General features: G+C 37.5%; 1 protein-coding gene and 2 pseudogenes across 2 annotated transcripts; 2 read left to right on the top strand and 1 right to left on the bottom strand.

The window, feature by feature from the left end:
• Positions 1 to 2,654: 2,654 nt before the first annotated feature.
• On the bottom strand, positions 2,655 to 6,573 carry LOC147551300 (uncharacterized). The gene is made up of 8 exons (XM_086668549.1): positions 6,433 to 6,573; positions 5,399 to 6,187; positions 5,164 to 5,301; positions 4,575 to 4,989; positions 3,856 to 4,417; positions 3,520 to 3,691; positions 3,296 to 3,312; positions 2,655 to 2,838 (listed from the first exon to the last, which is right to left on the bottom strand). The coding sequence occupies exons 1-8, from the start codon at positions 6,571 to 6,573 to the stop codon at positions 2,655 to 2,657; spliced, it is 2,418 nt and encodes an 805-aa protein (XP_086524675.1).
• Positions 6,574 to 8,925: 2,352 nt separating this feature from the next.
• Positions 8,926 to 18,455, top strand: LOC147551299 (putative disease resistance protein RGA4; annotated as a pseudogene). Its single transcript, XR_015237461.1, has 4 exons — positions 8,926 to 9,874; positions 10,678 to 12,051; positions 16,860 to 17,774; positions 17,891 to 18,455. The product of XR_015237461.1 is annotated as a putative disease resistance protein RGA4 (transcript).
• On the top strand, positions 18,318 to 20,755 carry LOC147551298 (U3 small nucleolar RNA-associated protein 18 homolog pseudogene; annotated as a pseudogene).
• The last annotated feature ends 809 nt before the right edge of the window (positions 20,756 to 21,564 follow it).

The raw sequence follows: 21,564 nt of genomic DNA, 5'->3' as shown, positions 1-21,564 counted from the left end.
CCTGTTGAAGATTGCAAATGGAGAGTACATGGATGTGCGCCATTGAAATGCGAATCCATTTTTATTTTGAAAGACATGGAAATGAAACATGACTGTGAAGATTTCATTAAGAAGACCAAGAAACCCAAACTAAACAGTTCATTTGTTGGGAAACTTATTTTAGATGATGTTACAAGAAGCCCGGATCGTTCGACAGCAAGTCTGAAAAAAGACTTCTTGAAAGATTACGCTGTCCAACTTCCATATTACTACACTTATGAGGGGAAGAAAGTAGCAATGAATGAAGCATTTGGTCAAGAAGGAGACTCATATGCAAAACTTAGATGGTATGCTGATGCCTTTTCACGTACCAACCCAAACAGCATAGTACAACTTGAAGTTGACGATGTGTCTCGGAGATTTAAAAGAATTTTCATTGCACCACATGCTTGTATAGCTGGCTTTCAATATTGTCGACCAGTTTTATATGTGGATGGTACATTTTGCAAGACTCGTTTTAACGGTTGCATACTGGCTGCTGTGGCTAAAGACGGCAACAATGGTAATTTCTGAACATTCTAGAATTCATCCAATTTAATCTATAAAAGTATCTCATTTTTCAACATCATTTTTCAGCATTTTATATAGATTATCTTACATTTACAATAAAGTATGCATAATTGTACATAATACTGTCATACTTTATTAAGGTTTCATACTTTAAAGTATGAACATTATGTTAAATTTACCATACAATATGAGGATTTTACATAAGTATGCTTGATGAATTTTTAAAGTTTCATACTTTCACTAAAATATTTACAAATTACAGGTCTTTTTCCGTTAGCATATTCTGTTGTTGATGTTGAGAATGACCAAAATTGGGACTGGTTTCTAAGGCATTTGCGCAATGCTCTGAATATGGAAAAGACGTATATCTTTATTTCAGACCGTCACAATGGTATAATCAACGGTGTCAAGAACATTTTCCCGACAGCACACCATTCCTTCTGTGTATGGCATCTAAGGAACAATCTGAATTTAAGATTGGCAAATGGAGCTAGAAAATCAAAATTCTTCCAAACATTAATTTTCAAGGCTGCTAGAGCTCTCCCCGAATCTGAATATCACGCAACTATTAATCAGATGATACAAATGGGTGGTTCAAAAGTTGCAGCATTTTTTAATTCCTTAGACCCTGCCACTTGGGCAGATGCTTTCTTTCCCGGTATAAGGTACGATCCGATAAATTTGTGTATTCATTTCATTTACTATGTTGATAATTTATGTTGACAGTACATATTGTACCGTATACAGTTTTGACTTTAAATAACAAATAACATGTATTTTACACCGCATATCCGATAGTTTATAGAAAAGTATGTATTCTTTTTGTTAAAAATTATCGACTTCATAATGAAAGTTTTAAAATTTATATACGTTTTATTTGATACAGATACACGGCGATATCATCTCAACTCTCAGAATCCTTTAACAATCAGATTCGACATGCTCGTGGACTACCAATTACAGCAATGTTGGAGGCAATTCGTATTCATATAATGAACAAAATGAACACAGCAAGAGAATTGTCTAAAAAATGGACCACGTTCTTGTGTCCAACCATAACTGATTTGTTGAAAGCAAAACATGATAGTGCTGCAACCTGTAATATTGCCCAGGCTGCCCCATTTATATTCGAGGTTTACTCAGAACCTTCTCATTGTGTTAATCTTCTACAGATTTCTTGTACTTGTAGAAGGTGGCAAGTTGATGGTGTTCCTTGTGAACACGCAATGTTGTGTATTAAAAGCTTGTCTGAAGACCAACAAGATTGTTTTTACGATCCTATTTGGACAACGGAGTCTTATGTGAAGACTTACCAGGAACATATAATGCCTATATCCAATGTTGATGAACCAAGGATTTTTGATGAAGCCACCAAAATTCTCCCACCGTTGATTCGTCGTAGACCAGGTCGTCCAAGAACAGTACGGATCGAGAGCTCTGGGAATATGCCAAGAAAATTAAGGATATGTGGTAGGTGTAAGCAACCTTCATACCACAATCGGAAAACATGTAGGGTAAACATCTGATGTATTTAAATATATGTTACATAACACTTTCAATCCACATAATTTTCAAATATGCAATCGTTTTTTCCTATGTTTTGTTTCACTATTCTATCTTTATTCTCTATCAGAAGTTTATTCTCTACATGAAGGTTATACTTGCCTAACATATGTGGTTAATATGTTAGCAAAACCAATTACACAAAATACAGTACAATTTATGTATTTTGGTGCGAAATTGTTAAAGTTTTTACAGGATTTAAATTTACATAACGTGTTCTGGTTAAAAGTTCTTGTTTTGTTTCATAAATTTACTGTTATTTGTTCTTAAATATTCATACTTTGTCTCATGTTGTCCGTACTTTATTTCATATTTCTTACGTGTTTACTACATAATACGTTATTTATCAAACAAGCTACTCATGTTTATGTAATAAATGAAAGGGAGAAACTTGATATATTTCAGACATTTTTTAACAAATATGAATTTTTAATTAAAATTTACAGTTCCACCCATCAAAATATTTTATACTTCAAACTGGCAATTATAATTCATTACAACTATTTTAAATTTCAAAACATAAAACCATACTTTAATCTAAACTATATTAAAGATTTTTTCCACAAATCTCTGGTTTCATTCAATAGCTCGTACGTCACTTCCGCTCTTCTACGCTGAGCTAATTCAATCCAATCTCTTGCAAGGTATTCATCCGGTACTGCCCATTTGTAATGTTTCATAAATACTAAATCCATATGAAGCATAACAAATAGTCCACAATCCGCACTGTCAATCATTGATATAACATTTAGTATGAAACCACAAAATAATTTATAAACTATGTAACTATCTGTATGCATTACAGTAATCATAAAAATGTGAAATATTATGTACTTACTTTTCTCCTTGTTGATGATCAAACGGCGTCTTCGAAATCTTACATTTCTTCTTAAATTCAGGACTCACATATTTTGTTTTGTGAAGCACATCTAATATGTATTGTCCATATCTTGCAGCATTTTCTTCACATTGTTTACGTAGCTTTATGTCAAAGAACAACGAGTTGTAATGGGTCCAAGACTGATCAAAGTAATCAAATACTAACAAAGTCCAATGAATACCCCTACTAACATCTGTACTCATCGCATGACACATTGGAGCCACTATATAAGATATAAGCCCTCTTTCAGCCTCCTTTAATAACCGTCCGGATAGGTGGGGGTCTATGTTTGACTGGGCTGACTTGCAATTTATCATTGTCTGTCAAATAAAAACAACATACTGTATAAAACAAAACAGGTACACTGCTATAAAGTATTCATACTTTACAACAGACAAAACACTTGAACCTAATAAAGTATGCATAGTTTTCTTATCATGCAAACCTTTTTATTTGACAAAACATGTAATTTATACAAATAAAAACTTTTCTATTATGAAATTATGACTTCTGTAATTAAAACTTACCCATAATTCAGATGCGAGAACGAAAACTTGTCCAGCCCCTTTTAAAACTTTTGAAGATAGATGCTTTGACCACCAATTTATAAGCTGAGCATCGGTTTCACAGTTCATCATAAGCCAATTCACCTCTCTTCCTCTAACATCACTTGTTAGATTTGATTCCCATACAATTGTTCTGCATGTTAATTGTTGTTAGTTTAAGAGATGAATTTATAGCAAAATATTTATATTATATTAGATATATTAGATTATGTTTGTTACAATCATCATAATGTAACACAAACAACAAAACATTTCATAACTTATTGAAAATGATTCGAAGAACTTCAAATTCATTACTTCATCTTCACTCCTTGGTTGAACTCCTCAAGCAGACCCTTCTCATTGTCTTTCACTTTCTTCCAAACCTTGCTCTTCTTCCAGTTGCTAAGTGGTTCATCATCATCAATCGAAACTCCCTTCCCCTTTTTATCTTGTTCTTCAACATTGACTACCTCCTTTTTCCCAATTTCCTTCTTTTTATCTTTCTCGGCCTTTTCTTTTGGCTCGGCCTTTTCAGTTTGTTTCCTTGTTCTCGGAGCTTGTTTGATTCTCTTAATAAGAGAATTCTGTTTAGGTGTTTCACCCCCATCAACTGTTCTGTCCGATCCACCCTTAATAGCTTTTGATTTTGTTCTCTTCTTCTTTACTGATGTTGGAGTAGTCTCGACAAAGTCATCATCTACGAGTCTTTCTGTTTCAGCATTCTCTTGATATGCTTGAGCAACTTGAACAACGTCGGTGAAGTCGGGTGCATTTGTGAAATCTATTCCCAAATCAAAATTGGGAGTTGAACTATATTGCTTCTCTTCCTCATTAGGCACCAACACAATGGCCGTGCATGGCACGTTTCCATCATCAACTGAAAAGATCAATCATACAAAAAAAAATGGATTCATCACGAAATTGACATATAAATATTATATCATTTATTCTGTGATAATTATATTTTATGTAAAGTATGCATACTTTACCACAATGAGTAATAGACAAAAGTAAAAGTATGAATAAATACTGACCTTCCTGTTGTTGTTCTTCCACATTTTCATCTTCCTGTACTTTATCATCATGTTCTACTCCATCAGACATCTCATCATTGACATTTTCTTTATCCCCAACATTATCTACATCCTCATTCTGGTCACCATTATCTTGACCCATTCCTTCATTATGATAATCATCCATCACTGATTCCTCCCTATTTTCAGACTTTAGAAGTAACTTCAATTGTATTACTTCATTCCTCAAACTTTCAATTTCCTCATCCTTTTTCTTTAATTCTTCTCTTTGATTACTTACTTCTCTACTTAGGGCTTCGATTTTCTCCACCCTATTCAACTCTTCATCAAAAGGTATATCCACAACTACCTTTTCTGTAAACTTCAACATTTCTTTCTCTTCTTCACTCACATCATCCACAACATCCTCATAAACCTGCATGTAAAGAGTTACATAAATCACAGGGTGTTCTATATATGCATTCGAATAATTTAACATAAATTATATGTATTGTATGATAAATCACATATAATGGAAAAAGAAATACAATATATTTATAAAGAAATTAAACTTTCATTAATAAAAGTTCACATAAAAAGTTGGTTTTACCTCCTCAGGTTCAAGACCAGCTAATTCATTTTCCATTCCATTCTTGAATCCATCAACAGACCACCTCAAGAACCTTGGGGTTCTTGTTTCATTCAGTGCATTCTTCGCATACAGATTAGTATGCATGCACACCCAGAACTAAAGAAACAAAAAAAAAAGTATTAAAAATTACTCATACTTTATAAGAAAGAATATGCTATTTAAATAACAAATTAATTCAAAAAAGAATACTCACAGGCAACAGTAACAAGCAACCAGATGCTTTGGTGGGGTCTTCTGAATGCTTCTCGATCGTTTCCATCATATATGAATGTATGGCTCTTGGCCATGACACCCTGTTGATTGCTCTTCTAGACTGGATGTTCTTATAAATACTAGGCAATACAGTGAAACCAGCCAAAGTAGCAAATAGGAAGCTTGCCGAAAACATCATAATTAGAAGTTGAACAAATTCTATTGCTGGTTCACTGTTCCTTACGCATTTCTGAAGTGCATTCCCAACAACAGCACTTGAGAGACCCATATTTTTGTTTCTTGATGCTTCAAGTGTTTCCTTGAAGTATTTGTTCAAGAAAGCACACTTCAAAGGATCTAGGTCATTTTTCTTAGGGAATGCCTCATATTCAGAACCCTCCATTGGCATTCCCAACAACAAAGATACATCTTCGGGTTTGAATTCTAACTCTTTACCCCCAATAACAAATTTCTTTGTCGATTTTTTATATCGACAAAGAACATCCAAAATGGCAATTGTAGGACGAATAGTATAATTCTCCCTTAATATCGTACCTTCTGCCATAGCATCAAACAATTGACTGAAAGGAGTTTTGCTAATCTCCTCCTTCATTTCTTCAGTCATGTAGGTACGTATGCTATTGATTAACTCTATTGGTTTGCTGAGAGTGTATCTGAATAGTGCCGATGTTTTTTGCACCGGTATTAATTTCTGTTCACCTACTATATCAATCCACTTACTAGAGCTTCCTTTGTCCTTAATCTTCAAACTTTTAGAACTATTTCCAGCCTGCAAATACGACAAAAAAACACAATTGTAAACTGTCAGCCATGCTTCATCTAAAGTATGCATACTTTAACTAACATGATTGGAAATTTGTTAGACAGAATGAATATTTTAAAGTTATATCCCAAATTTGTACATCAAACTAGGCATAATTTGTTAAAAGAAAAATCCATATATGTATGTAAATCATAATTTATCAATTTTTCTTCAAAATAACAATAAATTAGAACAAATTCCATATACTTTACCTCAGTTACTGATGTTTCTTTTGTTTTCGATTTCTTCTTAACAACTACTTCTTCGACAGTGGCCTTTCTCTTCATAGGACTCCTTCTTAATGTGCTTTTTTCTTCTGTAACATTCGTTTTAGATTTCCCTTTTGGAGCCATTATCAAACTATTGCTGCAATGTAAAGGACATCTCATTAAACCCTAAACCAAGATCAAATATTTCATTAAACCATTTGTAAGAAATATTGTTTAATTTTATATAAATTATATGTTTTTTATAACACAAAGTTATCTTATTATTAAACAGAAATAAAAGTTTAAAAAGAATATTTAGGTTTTTCAAGTAAAACAAAAGATTTTAATGTCGATCCCTTCTTTGTAAACATCTAAAGATCTATTATTCATGAGACAAAATCGATTTTGTACCCCTTTTTTAAATAATAACGAACGAAAAAACCCTAAATCTGTTTTAATCTCCTTTAAACCGAAAACAAACATCATATCTACAGAGAAATCTTTACCAAAATCAACAATCCTCTTCAATATGAAGTTAAACTGACATGCAACAACTATTTATAACGATTTAAACTGAAAGAACCTCTCGTTTCGCTTTCAATCGATTTATTAACGAAAAGGGGTTTACTTTACAACTTACCTTTTCACCTGAAGCGATTCTTCAATGTAAAAGATGAATGGAGAAGATGAAATGATATAAACTTTCGGGTTTCTTGATCTATTTAGGGTTTATCGTTTCGATCTTTCTGAAGAAATTTGATGAAAATAGAAATCGGGTATTTTAGAGAGAGAAAATATATTTATGAAGGGATATTTATCACTTTCTGTTTCGCCTTCCTTTGAAACGCCCGAAATCACGCCCGGCGGTTTTGGGAAAGTTTCCCAAAACCCTCGGAAATTCAAATATCCCGGGTTTTTTAGATTTAGGATACATTGGGTAATATCCAAAAAATTATCCATACTTTATGCCCTTCTTGTAAAAGGACTAAAAATCCATAATCTAAGAGGAATGGTCTATAAACCTATTATCAAAATGATTTTGGTCTATATACCCATGGACTCAAAACAGAACTAGTTAAATGATCCTTCAATATTAGATATGTGTAGTGTCTATTGGAAAAATAGATAATGCAGAGGCAGGGTTAGAGACTTACTCTTGTTTTTTGTTATAGAGTTAGAGACTTAATTGAACACGGGTCTAGTGGGAGTTTAGGACTAGTAACAAGCCCTAAACATTTCTCATAAGAAAAAAAAACTCTAAATCATTGTGCGGGAACTCCATTGACGTTTAAAAGCAGACTTGTTCTTATACATAATCATCTACTGCTAAAACATTTGGGCCCTTTCTAAATTTAGGGCCCAAAGCGACTGCTTTGGCCACTTTGGCCTAGGGTCACTCGTGTTGTGTCTCCTACGGTAATAATTGTACGTTGTAGGAGTTGGTAGTCTTTGGGGCTTCGACTATAAGTATGATGGTAGTATTTTAGAATGTGATGTATTGTGGTGGACTTGTGACAGTTTACTGACGAGTACACTTAGGCCACCTACTGATAGTAGTTAAATTGAGTCTAGAATTTGGGTTACAAGTATGTTTCCAAGCGTCCACTATTATTTGACTTAGTGGTTGGACATTCACTCCGCATACCAGAAGTCCAAGCTTGGTTCCCGATGTATCAATGCCATGTATGATGTAATTTAATGATTCTTCAATCCATATGAAAAACAAGTGTGTACAAGCTTGGTTCCCGATGTATCCGAACCACCTAACTCGTCTGAATCAAATGGACCTAAAATCAACTCAAATAAGTCATTAAAACGAGTCGGACATTAAACAAAACAATTTGAAATCTGACTTGAGATTTGGAACCTAACTCGAGTCAATTCAGACTTTTGAATCGGATATCAGCTTCGAGTTGTATACAAGACAAACGCTACATAACTTTAATCTGGTTAGATCTTGAATGAGCAATTTGCGAAACAAAGTTGAAAAGAATGTTTGTCAATACAATAATGGTTACAATAGTCCCCCATGAGAAAAAGGGTGATCTAGTAACCAAGAGTAACATGTCTAGGTCCATTCCACTCATCACTATTAGTTTTGAGTTGGATGACCACAAATTTAACATGGTAGAACTAGGCCCATAAGTTTAAAAGACACATTTGTTTTACGTTCACCAAGAAAAGCATGCGGCTCTCTTGAAAGAAGCCCCCTCATGTGGGGGCGTGTATGCAGAAAATGAGACCTAGTAACCGAGAATAAAATGTATCTTCACTTTGTGAACCTTGACCAACTCACTCTGTCTTCAATATTATATTCATTGCCTTAAAGAAAGACCACTACCTACATGAAGGTAATAATACTGATTAAAGAAAGACCCTAACAACTCTCTTATCTTGATCAGCCTCATTTTCTACCTAATATTCCAAGTAAAGTATTTATTTTCCCTTTCTCTACCTAATACTCTTATATCACTCTTGGTAAACAAAGACCAGAGAGAGAGATGGCTGCTTCAATGGCTCTTCAAGTTTTAGTCTCTCCTTTAGTTGAAACTGTTCTTGCTAATCTCGGTTCTCTTATCCAATCTGAATTTGCTCTGCTTTCTGGTTTCAAACAAGCGTTGGAGAAATTTTCCAGCACACTATCCACCATTAAAGATGTCATCGAAGACGCCGAGTTAAAACAACTTAAAAACAAACCCCTTCAGAATTGGTTGAATAAACTCAAGGATGCAGCTTATGATGCCGAGGACATCTTGGATGAGTTAGCTACTGAAGCTTTAACCATTCAAACAATGGAGACCCAGACTTCTAACAATCTTCAGGTATTACATCTCTCATCTTGTATCAATTTCAAACAAGTTTATGCTCGTCGGGAAATTGTGAAAAGAATGAGAAAAGTTCAGATAAAGTTCGATGAGATTGCCAGAGAAAGGTCGAATTTCCATTTGGAAGTGGGAAATAAAGTTGAACCGAGGTCGACTCAGCACCTAGAAACTAGCTCCGTTATAGCCGAGAAAGAAGTCTATGGAAGGGAAGATGATAAAGATTACATGGTGAACCTATTGATAAAAAATACAGGGGTTGAGGAGGAGGGTGGAGATCATAGTCGAGCAGGAGATGCTTCGGTATGTGTCATACATGGAATGGGTGGTCTTGGGAAGACTACTCTTGCTAAAATGGTGTACCAAGATGGGAGGATTGTCGATCATTTTCACGTTAGATGTTGGGTTTGTGTCTCTGACGACTTCGACCAGAAATTCCTTCTCAGAGCTACTATAGAATCGTTAGGATGGGTTGCAAATGATCTCGAAAACTTAGAATCTTTGCAACGTCGCCTTCACGAGAAACTCAGCGGTAATAGATTCTTAGTGGTGTTAGATGATGTATGGAATGATGATATCAACAAGTGGGATGTTTTGAAATCCTCATTCAGATGTGGACAATGGCGAGGCCACATAGGGGCATGTGGGGGCACATGCCCCCACAGCCCAAACATGAACTCCTGTGGGTATGAAGTTCAAACTTCTTTCAAACCAAGCCAGGGCATATCACTAACCATATACTTATCATTACTTCACCATAACTAACTCTTATCTCATGTTGGAACATATTTTCTGTTAGGAACCCAACGCGGCGTTCATCTTTGTCTTGGTCATAGTCGAATTCTTGGGACCAAATTTTTGTTAAGTCCGAAATAAAAGAGGAGTTGAATATGCATAATCGGGAGGAAACTCTTTGTCAGCGATATCGACAACCATCAAAAGAGATAGAAAAGAGAGTAAATTCGAGAGGGACGGAAGGAGAGTTGTCTGTTAAGATTAGAGATCATCATGTTAAGAGAGAGAGAGAGAGAGAGAGAGAGAGAGATAAGGAGACAAAGAAGACCTGTTAGTAGAGAGTCCTTTTGCCACAGGCAGGAGAGAAAGATTCCCCCTTTCTCACTTTACATCTCACTGGCTTAAAGTCCACAGCAGCTACTTTATTTATACCCAAGTTCAATATTCCTGGGTTTGCACTTCTACGGAAGGATCAAAATTGGGACCTCCGCACTTACCAACTGGGCTACCAGTTGTTGGCGATATCTTTTTATGTTGTGTTCATAAGTAATGAGTCCTAATTTTTCCGATGGATTGGTTGAATGGTGTGTGAATATATAACTTTCTGTTTCACTTTTGACTCCAACTTTCCTTGTATTTTTTCTTTGACATATGTAATTTTTATTTACTGACTATTGTCACTAAAACGTGCCCCCACAACTAAAACTTTCTGGCCTCGCCACTGGATGTGGAAGCAAAGGTAGTTCAATTATTGTGACCACCAGACTTGAAAAAGTGGCATCGATAATGTCTATGCTTCCAGTGTGCCGCCCAAAAGGTTTATCCCATGAGGATTGTTTTTCATTGTTCAAGAATCGTGCCTTCGACATGGGAAAGAACGAAATAGAAATTTATCCGAAATTGGAAGCTATTGGCAAGGAGATTGCGCTTAAGTGTGGAGGTATACCCTTGGCTGCGAAAGCATTAGGAGGACTGCTTCGCTTTAAAAGAGAAGAGAAAGAGTGGTTGTTTGTTAGAGACAATGAAATTTGGGAACTTCAATTAGAAAATGAAGACAATATCTTAGCAATTTTGAGGTTGAGCTACAATCATTTACCCTCACATTTGAGGTCGTGTTTTGCTTATTGCTCCGTCTTTCCAAAAGATTACAAATTCAACCGAGAAGAATTGATTCATTTATGGATGGCAAACGGTTTTGTTCCATTCAAAGGTAGTCACTTAGAGTTGGAAGATGTAGGAATTGAGATTCTTAACGATTTATTGTGGAGGTCCTTCTTTCAAGACACCTATAACGATAAATTTGGCAATTTGATATCATTTAAAATGCATGACTTAATGCATGATCTTGCATGTTCTATAATGAGGGAAGAATGCTCTGTGATTGGGAATGACAAAACAAGAAATAATACTGGTAATAGAAGATTAAGGCATGTGTCTTTTGTTTCGTCATTCTCAAGTTCACTGCGGAGCAATCTTGTGCCTTTCGTGGAAAGATCAAAACCAAATTTGCGCACTCTTATATATAAAGACTTTGGCGATGGAACTCCTCTTCAACTAAACTTCAAAAAGCTTAGAAATTTGCGGGCATTACGTTTAAGCAGGAGAAATACAAAGCTTGACGGAATAAGCAATACAAAGCTTGACGGAATAAGCAATTTGAAGCACTTGAGGTACCTCAATCTCTCCTACACTGGTATAACTTCATTACACAATAAATCATTTTGTCAACTGAGAAATCTGCAGACGTTGGACCTAACCCACTGTATTAAGCTCCAAATGTTACCTAAAGACCTATCGAAATTGAGTAGCCTCAGACACCTATTCATTAGTGGTTGTTCTGCATTAACCAGTATGCCAGACGGTATGGGAAAATTGGTTAATCTCCAAACATTGAACTTAACTTACTGTCAAAAGCTCCAAATGTTACCTAAAGACTTATTGAAACTGAGAAGCCTCAGACACCTATGCATTAGGGATTGTGATGCATTAACCCGAATGCCAAACGGTATGGGAGAATTGGTTAATCTCCAAACATTAAGCTTCTTCATTGTAGGTGCAGAGAGTGGTTCTGTTAAAACTAAAAGTCGCGGAAGCTATCGAACCTACCCAGAAATTGATCCGATTATGAAGATTAATCGAAAAGCTAAGCCAAAATCAAATATGCGAACAGAATTTAACGAGGTTCGGCTTTAAAGCCTACGTCCTCGGGCGAACAAGAAATCTTTATTGAAGGATAGATGAAGACGACTCACACAACCCGCAAGTTCGTCCCAAGATGGTACCGTATAGTAATAACCTTCTATACTAAATCTTCGACGACCGAGAAATTTAACACCGCTCAAAAACTATGAAAAATTTCTCTCACTCTTGCTCTCTCTCTAGCTCTCTAAAGAAGAGTTGTTGTTGAGTAGTTGTGTTGGTGATGTATTACAAAGACTCAAGACCCCTATTTATATAATATATAAGCCGGTGGGATTGGAATGGCCGACTCCAAATTGGCTCAAAAATTGGAAACAATCCAAACCGCCACTAATCAATTTCCAAATTTGAAACCGCCTATATGCATCCAAAACCGCCTCTCATCACTTTTGGAAACTGCCTCTTACAATTCTCCACCTCGTACATAATTTGATATACTTCAAATTTTGGACGAACACCAGGATACTCCTTGTAAGATATATCTGCTTCTTGTAACTTCATCCGACTGCACCATATGACCATGGCTGCCTACGTACCCTTTTATAGGATCAAGCCTACCGTAGTTCTACCAATCCTTCACACCCTCGGCCATAGCCATATACTCGGCCTCCGTAGTAGATAACGCAACTGTAGATTGTAACATCGATCGCCAACTAACTGGAGCACCATGTACCTTAAATACATAACCAGTAGTAGATCGTCTTCTATCTAGATCGCCAGCATAATCCGAGTCAACATAACCGCTTACCTGACATGTGTCTCCACCAAAGCACAAACCCGTATCAACGGTACCCTTCAAGTACCTCAAGACCCACTTCACAGCTTCCCAATGTGTCTTCCCCGGGTTTGCCATAAACCTACTAACCACACTGACTGCTTGTGAAATATCCGGACGAGTACACACCATAGCGTACATCAAACTGCCAACTGCACTAGCATACGGTACACGATCCATATGATCCTTCTCCACCGTAGTAGTGGGAGATTGTTTTCCCGAGAGCCTGAAGTGTGGTGCCAAAGGTGTTGACACCGCCTTCGCATTTTGCATCCCGAATCGAGAAACTACTCGTTCGATGTAACCTTTCTGATTCAAGTACAGTTTCTTACTTGACCGCTCTCTCTTAATCTCCATTCTCAGTATCTTCTTTGCAGCGCCCATGTCTTTCATCTCAAACTCTTGACTGAGTTGAGATTTCAACTTATCTATCTCCACCATGCTTCGAGAAGCAATAAGCATGTCATCAACATACAAAAGGAGATAAATAAAGTCACCTTCGCGAAGCTTCTTGATGTATACACAACAATCATAGTCACTTCTGCGAAAACCATGTTTTAGCATGAAAAAATCAAATCGTTTGTACCATTTGGCGAGGGGATTGTTTTAATCCGTAAAGAGACTTCCTCAAACGACATACTTGATTTTCTTTGCCCTCAACCTTGTATCCTTGATCTCGGAAGAATCCTCTTTCTTCTTGTACACCCATTTACAACCAATAACAGACTTACCTTCGGGCAATGGGACAACCTCCCATGTCTGGTCCTTGTGAAGAGACTCCATCTCTTCTTGCATAGCAACCAACCAACTCTCTTTTTCCGCCGCGGTAATAGCTTGTTTGAAGGTGACCGGCTCGTCGTCTTCCACCGAGAGTGCATACTCAACCACATTTGCCTGCCCGTAATGCCTAAGAGGTTTGTCTGACCCTAACCTCTGTACCGGCTTATATAACCGTTTCGGCCTAGTGTGTACAGAAACATCCTGCTGCTGTTGTTGTAAAACTTGTGTACCTTCCCCTTGAACCTCCTCATGATCGGGTTCATCAATTTCCTCATCCTGAGTTTTATCCTGATGCTCCACCTGATCATGATTCCTAGAAACCCGTTGGTCTTCGGCTTCTACTTCCACTACTTGAGCTTTAGTAGACCCAACATCACCACAATTAGGCACCGTAGCTTTCGCCATAGCTACAATAGATGACTCATCAAACACCACATCTCTGCTGATTACAAACTTCTTGTCTTCCGTACACCATAGCCGATAACCCTTGACTCCTGTAGCATATCCTAAGAAAATTGCCTTCTTTGCTCTATTGTCAAGTTTGTTACCTTTAACATGGTAATAGGCCGTACAACCGAAAACCTTAAGTCTCCCGTAATCTGCATGTTCACCCGACCACACCTCGTAAGGTATGCCGCCATCTAAAGAAGAATGTGGAGACCTGTTCACAATATAACAAGCTGTAGCAACAGATTCTGCCCACCATTCTACGCCTAATCCCGAATTGGAGCGCATACATCTAGCCTTCTCAAGTAGTGTACGGTTCAATCTCTCTGCGACTCCATTCTACTGAGGTGTGTTTACTACTGTCCAGTGCCTCACAATGCCTTCCTGATTACAAAACTCCTTGAATGCCCCATCCGTGTACTCGGTCCCATTATCCGACCTTAACGTCTTCAGCTTTCGACCAGTTTTGTTCTCAACCATTGCTTTCCACACCAGGAATGTGTTGAATACCTCATTCTTATGCTTCAGAAAATAAAGCCAGACAAATCTCGAATGATCATCAACGAATGTAACAAAATACCTGGAACCACCCTTGGAAGGTAACTTTGCCGGTCCCCAGACATCGGTGTGTACGTAGTCTAATACCTCTTTGCTCCTGTGCTTGCTTGTAGAGAACGTCACCCTGTGTGCCTTCCCGAACACACAATGCTCACAAAACTCCATGCAAGGCTTCTTCATGTCCTTCAACAAGCCTTTCCCGCACATCAAAGATAGACCCTTTTCTGACATATGCCCAAGGCGCATATGCCAAAGCCTCGTACTAGCCGTTGGATCCCTTCCACTGATTCCTACTGCTACATCTCCCGTAATTGTTGTCCCCAAAAGTTTGTATAAATTACCGTAACGAGTACCTCTCATTACCACCAAAGAACCCTTAACGACTCTTATGGAGCCATTCTCTATAATTATCTTACAGCCGTTCCGCTCCAACACACCAAGGGAAATTAGATTTTTCCGCAAATCAGGTATGTGTCTTACGTCCGTCAATGTTCTCACCACTCCATCGTGCATCTTGATCCGTATTGTTCCGAGTCCCACAGTTTTACATATACTATCATCACCCAGTATAACTGTACCACCATCTATACTCCTATAGGTAGTAAACATCTCCCTATTTGGGCACATATGGTGTGACGCCCCTGAATCAAGCATCCACTTATCGAAGATCTTCTCAGACACCTCTGTCACCGAGAAACATTCGTCCGCCACTTCTGACACATATCCCGCCTCTTGCATCTCTTGTTTCTCCTTGTAGCCTTCGTTCTTTTGCTTCAACTTTCTCTTTGGACAAGCCGCTTTAAAGTGGCCAAGCTCACCACAACTAAAGCACGTTTTCTTGAAAGAGCCTCTAGATTTCCCGCCCTTTCCCTTTCCCCTTTCATTACTCCTCCCCCTCGTTACAAACAACCCTTGTGCTTGATCCTTGTCTACTCCACCCGACGCCATACTGCTAGTAGCAACCTTACGAAGGTCATCCGCTAATAGCGAATTTCTCGTCTCTTCCATGGTTAGACTATCACCAACAAGCATCAAAGTTTGAACAAGGTTCTCATAGGATTTAGGTAATGAAAGTAACAATATGAGGGCTTGGTCCTCATCCTCAACCTTAACATCAATATCCTTCAAATCTGAGATAATCCTGTCAAACCTATTCACATATTCCTGAATAGAAGAACCCTCTTCCATTCTACATGTGAATAATTTGGATTTTAAGTAGACCCGATTCGTTAAAGTTTTCGTCAAGAAACTGCTTTCTAGCTTTAACCACACACCCGCCGCCGTTACTTCTCCGTCTACTAGGAACGCCACGTCCCTCTCAAGACACAACATAATGGTGGCCCGTGCTTCGAGATCTAACTCCTCCCAATCCTCATCTGACATATCTCCTGGTTTCTTTCCCGTCAACGTCTTGTGTAATTTCTGCGAGATTAACAGATTCTTCATCTGCATCCGCCAATAAGAAAAATCGTTTTTCCCATTGAACTTCTCTATCTCATATTTCCCTGATTTGACCGTACCACTTCTCGATCCCATCTTCTCTTCGTTCAATCTCAACAAGGCTCTGATACCAATTGTTAAAACTAAAAGTCGCGGAAGCTATCGAACCTACCCAGAAATTGATCCGATTATGAAGATTAATCGAAAAGCTAAGCCAAAATCAAATATGCGAACAGAATTTAACGAGGTTCGGCTTTAAAGCCTACGTCCTCGGGCGAACAAGAAATCTTTATTGAAGGATAGATGAAGACGACTCACACAACCCGCAAGTTCGTCCCAAGATGGTACCGTATAGTAATAACCTTCTATACTAAATCTTCGACGACCGAGAAATTTAACACCGCTCAAAAACTATGAAAAATTTCTCTCACTCTTGCTCTCTCTCTAGCTCTCTAAAGAAGAGTTGTTGTTGAGTAGTTGTGTTGGTGATGTATTACAAAGACTCAAGACCCCTATTTATATAATATATAAGCCGGTGGGATTGGAATGGCCGACTCCAAATTGGCTCAAAAATTGGAAACAATCCAAACCGCTACTAATCAATTTCCAAATTTGAAACCGCCTATATGCATCCAAAACCGCCTCTCATCACTTTTGGAAACTGCCTCTTACAGGTTCTACTATTGAGCAATTACAAGGACTGAACAACCTGAAAGGAGAATTAACGATAAAAGCAATGAACAATGTGAGAAACGTAGTTGACGTTAAAAAAGCCAACTTAATCGGAAAGCACAATTTGCGTGTCGTAAATTTAGAGTGGTCACCGCCAATTAGTCTCGAGCAAGGAAATAGTTACAGCACCAGCGAACAACAAGAAGAGGTGCTGGAAATTGTTGCGGAAAGCCTCAAACATCTACCTAATTTGAGTGACCTTTCTATAAATGGGTATGGAGGTGCCATGTTTCCAAGTGATTTATCATGCCTCTGTAATTTAGTCCGTATCAAACTCTATGGTTGTCAAAGGGTGGAAAATCTACCGGCGCTTGGGCTACTACCGGTACTTGAGAATCTTGGCTAACGTAAAATGGACTCGGTGAGATACATCAGGGATGAGTTTTATCATGGAAATCATGTTGGTCAATCAGGTTTCGTCTTCTTTCCATCACTTGAAGAATTATCAATATCTAAGATGCCTAATTTGGAGGAATGGTCATCACTGTCATCAGAAGTGGAAAACGGAATAAGAGAAGATAGACAAACTTCATTCCCCCACCTTACAACCTTAATCATCTCTGAGTGTATCAAGTTCAGAAAATTTCCCCAGTTGCAGCTATCTTTAAGAGTTTTAAAGTTGAGGAATTGCGTAGAATCATTCTTGGTAAGCTGTCTAGAAAGTTGCCCCCTTCAACTTTCTAAACTTCTGATTGTTCAAGTTTACGATTTAATATCCTTTGGGGTAACAGGGACGACAATGATGATGACACTGCAAAATCTTACAAGTCTTGAGATAAGTTTTTGTTATAAGCTAAAGAATCTCACTAAGGAGCTTTATAATAATCTCACTTCACTAACTGGATTGACCATCGAATGTAAGTGATCATTTATTTTCTTTGTCTCGTTTTAGATTTCCAGTTTTCGTTGCATGAAATCAAAGAAATTTGATAACTAAGAAGATCACTTGTTATGTTTTATTAATTTTTTGCAGATTGTCCGGAATTTGAGTTCACAACGGATGAGTTTTACAACCTCCCTGTTCTTCGTTATCTGGATCTTATTTACCTACCTAAGGTGACATCTTTGCCGGGGTGGATAGCCAACCTCACAACACTTGATACCTTAACTATTGAAGATTGCCATAATCTGAAATATTTACCCTCCGAACCACTCACATCTCTCAATTATCTATGGATCAAAAATTGTCATCCAGATCTACACAGACGATGTGACGGGGACAAGGGAACCGATTGGTACAAGATTGCCCACATTCCAAACTTGACACTTAAGTTAAAAAGAGAGGTTGCATAATTCATTCATTGTTTCGGAGTTACATATGGAGTTAGTTACTCACACATTGAAGATTGAAAAAATCTCTGATATTTGCCATCTCAACCACTCACATATCTCAATAATATATGGATTCAAGGTATGTGAATTGATAATATTGTTCTGGTGGAGACATTTGTGATAGAGTTGAACTTGGATTTGTTTTAGTTGGTATAATTTGAAATTAGAGTCCTGTTGTAACAAGTGAAAGAAGTTCTGTCGATCTTTACTCTGTTCTTAGTGCCCGTGCTGGTTGTGAGGGTGAATAAGATTTTTTTTTCTTATTATTTGGTGATGGTGATCTGGTCATAATCAAGAAGCTAGGTCGACTGTGACTTTTAAGTTTCTTTCTTTTACTTCCTTTTATTCTTCTTGTTTTTATTCTTCTTGTTTAGCTTTGCTTAGATTTTGATTCTCGTTGTTGGATAGTTTTATTGGCTGATTCTTGGTTGGCCGTTAGTAGGTTGAGCTCTTCTTGTGGTCTGCTAGAGTGGACAGTGTGGTTGTTTGGTTTCAGCTCTTTTTTGGTTGGTTCTTTGGAAGGTGTGCCTTTAGCGCCATGAGTATTCAGGACCTTCCAGAACGCAGCCCAACTATCTTAAGTTGGAATGTTCGTGGTATCTCATCTTTTACTACGAAGAAACATTTACTTAACATCATAGTTCGGAAAAAACCAGACATTATCTTCCTGGCCGAAACAAAGAACAAATCTTTCAACATCATGAAAAATATTCGCATTGGCAAAGAATACGCTAGTCACTTCATAGATCCGGTGACCAAGGCAGGTGGTCTAGTCATGTACTGGAACCACAATATTAAAGCCAAAATTCTTTTTTCGGATAGCAATATGATTCACATGGAATTTCAAGATACTCATAATTCTAGTCCTTCTTTTATTACGGGCTTCTACGGAAGTCCCTATAATAACCACAAAATGAAACCTTGGAAAAAGTTACTCGACCTTAATCCGGGTTCAGATAAGCCGTGGATTGTTATCGGGGATCTTAACATTATTCTGGATCCACAGGACAAGAGTGGGGGCAGTTCAAACACTAACTCTAACACTCCCAAAGTTAACAATATCATTACTAAACTCGAACTTTTGGATATGGGTTTTATGGGAACTCCCTACACCTGGAGTAACAGATAATTCGGTAACAACCTGATTCAAGAGGGAGGCTTGGGTATCCACCTGCCGAATCTGAATAATAAAGCTTTTCTCAGTAAACTCGCTTGGAGATTACGCACGGAGCCGAAAGCTGCTTGGGTCCAACTATTAAAAGCCAAATATTTCCCTAATACTGATACTCCAGGTCGAAGTAAAAACCCCCATTCCTGGATATGGAAGAATATCAATAAAGTTTATAACCAAGTTCAAGATCTGACTTGTTGGGAAATTCACTCAGGAACAGAGGTCAACATATGGAAGGACAAATGGATTCCAAATCTCCAATCTCTTCTTCATAACGTATGCTTTGACCATTATAGATAGAACTGGAGTATACTGATGTAACATATGCTTTGACCATTATAGATAGAACTGGAGTATTGGAGATGGCTAATGATGATGAAGATGCGGAATCCCAAAATGAAATCAGTGATGAAATGAATGTCGAGGATAGGAAGCCTGCATGGGTAGATGATTAAGAAAAAACACAAATATAGATATTGCTACGATGAACAAACTGAGGAAGTTGAGGAAGTATGAGAAAGAGACTTTGATTTCTGGTTTAGAATTTGTTGAGAGGTTGAAATCTCAATATGTTAAGATAAACACAGGTACAGAGTGGGCTCAAGTTGACCGTCTTTCCAACAGCTATGGGGATGAATCGGATTCGGAGGTAGAGGATGGTATGGAGCATAATGTTGGGTATTCTAACAGTACCATGCGTACAAATGAAGAACTCGTTGAGTCGTTGTTAAGGGTGGTGTGAAGCTTTTGCCTGTGCATCTTGAGTTCTTGAAACTAGTAGATGCAAATACTGAAGACCCCTCTAGAGGTCCAATAAATTCCGTCCATTTCCATAGAACTGCACAATTGCTTCTGACTGCTGGATTAGATAAAAGACTAGGGTTTTTCCAGATCGACGGCAAAAGGAACACCAAAATGTAAAGCATCTTCTTTGAGGAGTGTCCCGTTCGAAAAACTATTTTCTCACCTGACGGTTCTCAAGTTATAGCAGCAGGAAGAAGAAAGTTCATTTACAACTTTGATCTAGTGAAGGCAAAGGTTGATAGAATAGGCCCTTTGACTGGTAGGGAGGAGAGAAGTTTGGAAACTTTTGAAATTTCTCGAGACTAGTACTATTGCATTTGTGGGTAATGAATGGTATATCTTGCTGGTCTCAACAAGAACAAAAGAGTTGATTGGAACACTGAAAATGAAAAAATGCAGCTACAGGGAATTGAATCATGTCTAGAGATATGGAACCTTCTCAAAAAGAGTTCGATAAACCGTAAATGGCTCCATTATTTGCCTCGATTTTGTATTGACTTATTATTCATTTGTTTCTTGCTTCTTGTTGTGTTTTTGTATATGATTCATCGATCAAGTTTCTCTCTCTATTTCATCATTCTCTGATCTGAGAAATACTCCCTCCGTCTCACAATGAAAGTCCATTATCGAAACTCACCCGATTTATTTTCGTTTTGTGTGTTCCCATATTGTCCTCATTAAATAAGAGTGCTAGCATTTATTGTAATACAATCTAGTGAATTTTATTGGACAAAACTAGTGCATGCACTATCTTTCCTAATAAATGCACTTGATGTTGATAGAATTAAAGAGGGGTATATTTGCCAAAATATTGGATATTATAGGTTATATATGGTATGGGACTTTCATTGTGAGACAACCCAAAAAGGAATAATGGACTATCATTGTGAGACGGAGGGAGTATAAATTTATACCACCGCGATTTTTTTAAACATCTTGAATCATGTTAACAAAATTAATTTGGGGAAGATAAGCTTTTTAGTTACAGGTGGGATTAGTGGGTATGGTGTTGGAGATGATTGTAATGGTGCAGAACTACAATTGTGCATTCATGATGGACCCAACAGACCGACTGTAATAAATTGTTGATTATGAATTGGAATTTGAATTTTCTTCACGAAATCAGTTTGCAAGATCTCCAAACCGAAATCACATATGCAATGTTTGGAATCTATATTTTGCAAACACAGTTTGCAGTTTACATTATGCAAACACATGTTTGGAGATCAGATTGTTGCAAACACGTTTGCGTAACAGATTGTTGCAAACACGTTTGCGTAACAGATTTTTGCAAACACGTTTGCGTAACAGATTTTTACAAACACGTTTGCGTAACAGAT

Source organism: Eschscholzia californica, unplaced genomic scaffold (assembly GCF_041429995.1).
Source record: "Eschscholzia californica isolate CP2 unplaced genomic scaffold, dmEscCali1.0.p SCAF_3, whole genome shotgun sequence".
Lineage (NCBI taxonomy): Eukaryota > Viridiplantae > Streptophyta > Magnoliopsida > Ranunculales > Papaveraceae > Eschscholzia > Eschscholzia californica.
This window is presented reverse-complemented; position numbering and strand designations above follow the sequence as displayed.